Source organism: Podarcis liolepis (genome assembly GCF_965112155.1).
Source record: "Podarcis liolepis genome assembly, chromosome: 6".
Classification (NCBI taxonomy): domain Eukaryota; kingdom Metazoa; phylum Chordata; class Lepidosauria; order Squamata; family Lacertidae; genus Podarcis; species Podarcis liolepis.
The window spans coordinates 73,909,231-73,916,462 of record NC_139559.1 but is presented as its reverse complement, the minus strand read 5'-3'; the positions used below and the strand labels follow the sequence as shown (position 1 = coordinate 73,916,462).

General features: G+C 42.0%; 1 protein-coding gene across 1 annotated transcript in view; it reads right to left on the bottom strand.

Moving 5' to 3' along the window:
* Positions 1–1,596: 1,596 nt before the first annotated feature.
* The window catches only part of PLPPR5 (phospholipid phosphatase related 5), a 93,678-nt gene continuing 88,042 nt past the window's right edge, over positions 1,597–7,232 (bottom strand). Inside the window, exon 6 of the mRNA XM_083511229.1 lies at positions 1,597–5,597. Coding sequence (XP_083367355.1) covers positions 5,565–5,597 — 33 coding nt within the window. The 3' untranslated portion in view covers positions 1,597–5,564. The remainder of the gene's footprint in view (positions 5,598–7,232) is intronic.

Genomic DNA, 7,232 nt, shown 5'->3' with positions numbered 1-7,232 from the left:
GACACAATTGCTGAGCCTTTTTTCGGAGATCAGCAGCTGCTGGCAGCAGGGTGGTGAGCAGCCTTCCGAAATTGCCATCTGGGAGGCAACAAGGAAACAACCTCTCCACAGCGCTTGTGCTTCCACCGGGGAACAGACAAAATCCCAGACATTTCATCTTAAATTTAAAATCCCCTTCAGGCAGCCATGTTAGCCTCTGGCCCCTGGACACTACCAGAATTTTCCAGTATATGTGGCAACTGTAGATACACCAATCTGCAAAGCAACACTGTTGTGACTTTGTGCCACTTGGAGAAATTAATGTAAATTTCCGCATCTCTACTCTGCAGCTTTGGATTTTTATCTCCCTTTTCTTTCTCGCTTTGCCTTTTCCTTCACGCCAGATGCCCAATCATCTTTCGCCCCTTTTCCCCCTGAATATATTACGCTAACACAGGAGAGCACTTATAGTCACACCTGCATTCAGCACAGTATATAGGAGGATTTGGTGGTGAAGGAGGAGGGAATATACAGACACATATGCATAATACTGTTAAGTAATTTGCAAAGCTCCCTGTCGTTACAAATGCAGGAAATGATTTGAAAATGGCCATGAACTGATTCTCTGTAAAGCACATTAGAGTGAGAATGAAACTGCAAATAGCCATGAAATTTGCAGTCAGGGGTGGGGGTGGGGAGTGACATTATCCCCACCTTTTTTAATATATATTTCTAGAAGGAACTTTTGTAAAAGCTGGAGAGAGTTGCAAGCCCAGCTGCTGCCTCCATATGCCTTCTGCATTTCATAATTGCAGAAATGCCAGAAAATACATCTACGGACATCAGTATGGATGTGCACCCAGCTGGTATCCCCATATGCCTTGTCACAAATTCACATTTCAAATGCTGTGCATGGAAGAACTCAAAAAATTGCCCAGTAGCACCTTAGAGATCAACTAAGATGTATCTGAAGAAGTGTGCATGCACACGAAAGCTTACACCCAGAATGTTTGGCTCCTGAACAAACTTAGTTGGTCTCTAAGGTGCTACTGGGCAATTTTAAAATTAATCTATTTATTTATTTGTTTGTTTGTTTTGCATCAGACCAAGACGGCTACCTACCTGAATCTAGAATAATGGAAGAACTCATCAGAGGTGACTTCTGAGAGACTTATACATTTACTTATTCATACCACAGTTTCTCCATGGTTCCTCCAGAAAAATATGGCGACTTCTTTCTTACCACTGAAGCTCGTCCCCCCCCCCATTGTTTTTTCCCATTTTAAATGCCAGTACAGCGGTACCTCAGGTTAAGTACTTAATTTGTTCCAGAGGTCCATTCTTAACCTAAAACTGTTCTTAACCTGAAGCACCACTTAGCTAATGGGGCCTCCCGTGCCGCCGTGCTGCCAGAGCACAACTTCTGTTCTCATCCTGAAGCAAAGTTCTTAACCCGAGGTACTATTTCTGGGTTAGCAGAGTCTGTAATCTGAAGCATATGTAACCTGAGGTACCACTGCACCTCACTTATTCACCACATCTTACAAACACTCAGCCTGACAACTTTTCAAGTCCCTCAAGGGGACTTTCTCTAAGAAAGAAACTTGCAACGTATGCTTGAAAAAAATTACTTTATTTAAAAATACAGTACACAGCAGTGTGTCTCTTCCCCACCCTGTTACTGCTGATTCACAAAGATAACATGATCAATTTAACCCAAATACTAGGCTCTTATAAATCCTGAGAGACAGACTCAGTTACATGCTGATTTACATAAGACAATATGCTGAAAAAGAATAGTCTTTCTTTTAACATAAAAGAGTCTCTTCCTGAACTTAAGAATCAGATATAAAATCTGCAGAATTGCTGTACTGCACTGACCAGCCGAGGATTTCCCTGAAATCCTCGTTGTGAACAATTGTACATAAGGAGGGTCCTAAACAGCTAGACCAAGAAATGAAACAAGCAAGGGGAGCATATGGGATATGCTATGATTTATCAAACGTAAATTGATCCTTTAAGAAATGATGCTCATAACACACATTAGACTTATAGTTAAGGGCTCGATTCTTTGCTTCTAGTGACCACTTTACCCCCTTCTTTTTTAAAAGATCCACACAGTATCACATAACCTTTGGGAGACACTTGTATGCCAGCTGGCTCTGATCCAAAATCACACAACTGTATCCATCCCTAGAGAAGACATGTCCCCTCCTTAAGAATGCTTCTAGACCAAGAGCTGGAAATTGGCTATTGAAGTTACATGGTCATCACCATCCATCGTGCAGGCTGGATACAAGAGGGCATTTGATCTATCTCTGAAAGAAATATCGTGCACTTTGAGTCAAGCTACACAATTAGCAGAATCACATGGTACAAGCTCTTTCAGACTGCATCACTTCAGACTGCAAGGGGGAGATCACATAAGGAAACATTGACAACAATTAGCTTTCCTGCACACAGGAAGGTAACATGTTGAAGATTATGTTGCAACCTTTACGGCATGCTAGTCTGAGAAAGCTTCAGAGGGTTTTAACAAGAGGGTGTATTGACCCCCCTCCCCATAACCCTCAGTCTGAAGTAGCAAACTCTAGAAAAGGCCAAAGTCATGTAATTCTGATGATCGTAGAATTTGGATCTTCTGTTGATGAGAACAGAGTTTAATTTGCCATGCTGAATGAAGATAATAAAATGCCCATGAGAATAATTGTGGATGGCACGGAGCACCACATCATTTGATTAAAAATTTGGCAAGTGTACACGAGCCACATAGAATTTCATCTCCTGCTGCCAGACAGAGCAAAACATGAAGTATATGGGTGAAGCATGGCTCAAGGGACAATTTTCCTTGGACATTTGCCCTGTACAAATTTCACTTTAGCAGGAACAAAGAGCTGGGTTACCTTTTTACTAGGGAAGTCACAGCATGTTTGCTCAAAGCAATTAATGGAAAGGGAAGGGAGCTAATCAGGGCAAGGGGTAGCATTTTTTCCCTCCCTCTGATTTCAAATGGAGGAAATTAAGTGCATGCCTAACTTTCTCAGTGAAATCAAGGGAATATAAAGGTGCATAACTTGGATTGTGTGCCAAGTCTGTTGTAGAAAGGCCTAGCTCACTTTGACACACCGGGGAGGAAATGTGAAAATATGTGTGTAGGTTGCCAGGGTAAACTAGATCTCAAAATACAGATGTTTTGGATTTTATGTTCCTTTGTGATTTTGAAAAATAGGAACATGTGCAAAATTGTTCACTAGGCCTTCTCTTGTGTATTCTCACATACTTTCCTGGTGTAACTGAAAAAATTCCTGAGATATACAATAAATAATTGGAAGGATGATAGTACTTTGGTTAAACTTCTTACCATTTTCAAGACCATTTTTCACAAGTCCTTTCAAAGGAAAAAAAAGCAGCCATCCCCTACTGCCTCCCAGACTAAAGAAACTAAAACATGAAGCCTCCTGGCATAGCAAGGCTGTGATATAGCCCCATTTTACTTTGGTTGTTATGGTGTTTGAAAGGCAATGTGAAAAGACCCTTTATTTGGAAGCCTGAATCCCATTTTCAAGAGTGCCTTAAGCAGTAGGGAGCGGTACACTTCACACTGTGGGTTGTAGTCAACAAATCAACAAGGGGGTTGGCATTGGTGACTTAGAGATGGGACCCGAAGTGACCAAATCCAGATTTTATCCTTCAGTAAAAATGGGAGTTAGTGCTCCAGACCACCTACAACATGACTTAAGGTGAACCATAGCAGCAGTGCTTCCACTTTTGGGGGAAGAGAGGAGTCGGGAGAAAGTCGTAAGAGATGGTGAATCCAGGTCCAGGAGAAATAGCAGAGCACTGCGATAGAACATGGTTACATTAGGTATTGAAATGACTACAGAATCCTTACAAACCATTCACATTGATCTGGTACTGTTAGGGTGAACAGGGCTATATCATTAAGTTGTCAGTGATTTATTCTTGATCATACACCTAGCCATAGCTGCTGCAGAACAGAGGCATGTGCTGAAACTGATATCAGTGAAGCAGAGCTGGGCATCTTAAGTCCACGTACTTGTAAAAGGAATAGGGAAACCCATTGCTACAGCAATAATGTGCCAGTGGGAGGAACTCTGGCCCACTCTGTCGGCTACTCCATGTTGGCCAACCTTCTCCTTGTCCTATAAAGCTTCACTCTCTAGCATTGGAGGATCCATCATTCACCACTGCTTCACACAAAGGATGGGGACAGATCTCAGATCAGCAGAAGGCAACCTCTTGATGGTTCCACCACCCTCTAAGGTTTGGGGGCATGTCAGCCCAGGATAGGGTATTCTCTATGGCAGTGGATTCCCTCCCACAGAGGTGTGTCCAACACCTTCATTGTGTAGTTTCCACGAAACAATGAAGAAGCAACTCTTAACCCTAGCTTTTCACAGCTACAACATATATTTTAGGACCCATACTATTATTGTGACTGTAATTTGTTTTTAAAGTATTTTGTAATATAATATTTTAAATTGTTGCAACCCACCTTGGAACCTTGTGGTGAAGGGTAGGTGATAAATTAAAATAATAATAACAAAGATCATCGTCATCATCAGAACAAGGGAGAAAGATGTGAGGACCCCTCAGGCTGGGAGCCAAGCACATCTTATATATTGCTCCTTCTTCATGCCAGAATCAAAGGTTTTGAGATCACTTTTGGAAACAGGTTGCTAGCTATGTCACATTAACCTTCAAGTACTATCAACGAAAGCAATCATTTTACTTTTATGTTACAAATGGGGGTGGGGAGAATATGCTGGACCTCAGAACAGAGCCATTAACCTTCAGTATGAGATTGTTAATCGCTAAAATAATAGGATATCCCAATGCCTAAGTGTTCTCACTTCTAATCCTAACTACAGGGTACATTGTAGACATTCAAGAACTACAAAATCAACTATTCAACCACATGAAGTCAGGAAAATATCCAAATAAATAATTTGTTTTAAAATTATGATACAATATACTTATTACAGTAAAAATTGGCGGGTTGTTGTTGTTGTTTCTTCAAAAGCAGAAGCACCAGTCTTAACATATAAATGTGTATGTGAAACACGGCATAATACGAAGTGCAAACGGCATTTGAGTATGGGATTTTTAGAAAAGAAAAAAGAAAAGAAAAAGAAGTGTATGCACTGAAATCTGTTTGGATGGGAACAAGTGTCATGCTAAAATGTAAAAATAAGTAACAATGAAAAATCAGACATAATAATGTTCCATTGGATACTTACATAGCTAGGTGGGGGGGGGGGGAGCCAGAGATGGGAAATGATATATTTATGTGATGTGAACAGATTCATGCTTTCCCAATACCTCCCCTCCCCAAAACCCTCATCCCCTAAATGGTGCAATGCTTTTTGTTGGAAAATATTCCTAACTTTTGACATTTCTGGCATGTTCTTCATAGGCTGATGTAAATCTTAATGCTGCTAATCAGGTCATAAAACCAGACAAAAGTTTTATTTTTCTCCTCTGCTGGAAAACATGTCAGTTATTATGAGTGAACTGTGAAAAGGGATGACGTCCAGTGCAGCGAATAGACATCCGTCTCAACATCATGTGACTTCTGCAAAGGCCGTGATGTGGTTCTACAAAAATGTAAAAAAAGGAGTGGGGTTGGGGGAGATAGAGGGAGAGAAGAAAACAATTAAAAGTCTATACAGTAACTGACAAAGCAACAATGTGCATTTCCTACCCTACCAACTTTGGGAATGGTCGAGTGCTTTTGGAGTTTTGTTGCGCTGTGGTGGTGCAAATACACATTCCTGCAAGAAGTCCAAAATGTTTCACAAGACTCCACCCATTTTAGGGCATTGTCAACGCAATGTGAATGTGGGGAGGTGAAGGGGACATTTGAAGGAAGAATGAATATTCCAAAGGAGTGTGCGGTACTTAACCTGCTGCCGCCACAACATATATAACACACTTGCCAATTCTCTCTTGAAACTCCCAACCCTCCCCAGCTGATTTTCCTCTGTTCTGACTGACTGCCAGTTTTGCAGGACACTTGAGGTAAAAAACATGAAAAACAGCCTTTGCAGGGTGAATCAGCAGGTAGGAGAAGGGTTAAGCCAGGCATAGGCAAACTCGGCCCTCCACATGTTTTGGGACTACAACTCCCATCATCCCTAGCTAACTGGACCAGTGGTCAGGGATGATGGGAGTTGTAGTCCCAAAACATCTGGGGGGCCGAGTTTATCTATGCCTGGGTTAAATACTACTTTCCTACCCGACAGTTCTTGCTTGGAAATTGTCAGGGGCCCAGAGTCAGGCTTCTTTCTCTTCATTAGGTGATGGAGGCAAGGACTCAGAACCCGAGGGGCACATAGGGCCAGCCCCAGAAGTACTGCTATCAGATGAACCTGGGGGGCAGCAGAGCCCCCTCCCCCTGGCCCAAGGATGTGGCACTGCCAGGGCCGGCTGAAGACATTTTGGCGAACAACAAAATGGCTCCCCCACTTTCTGTCTGGGAAGAAGTGGAGAGTTAAATTCTACATCAGGAACAAGTAGGGGGGGGATAAAGAACTACATCAGGATCTGCTGCCCTGTGGATCCTGCCACCCAAGGCCATCACCTCACCTTGCCTCAGGGGTGGGCTGGCTCTGGGCACTGGCATCTTCTGACTCAGAGGACTCCACTGGAAGGCTCCCAGAGGGTCCTCTTCTCCAGAAAAGTAGGAGATTACAGGAGAAGGCTGAGGCCCTTTGGATCAAATAGCATCTTGTAGAGCAGGTGCTCCTTCCAGGCTGCACCGGCTATTACTACAATTATATAAGACTCAGTTTCAGCTTGTTCCTTGCTGGAACAACATCAGAGATCTTTGTTTTCCAATGTATTGTATCCACCTTGCACCCCAATTAGGTTTTGTCTTGCTGGACCACAGAGTAGGACAGACGTCCTCCACCTGTATTTTCATTACAAGGAAAATATGGGACTGAGGACCTAATGTTTCTCTTTTATAATAACATTTAGTTTCACCTTGTTTCTACATTTACTTTATTTGCCATTGCTTAGCAATGTGAGTATTGGGTAACTTAGGTGTAATTCTATAAGGATCTTATAATAATTAGGATTTAAATTCCAGGCAACAAATTAGACAGCGTCTGATTGCGGATCATATTGTGTTTCATTGTTAATACAATTTTAATGCTGCATTTCTTCCTTCCTTCATTTTCACTTTAAAAAAAGTATTAATTACTCCCAGAGAGACATATGGCACAGAA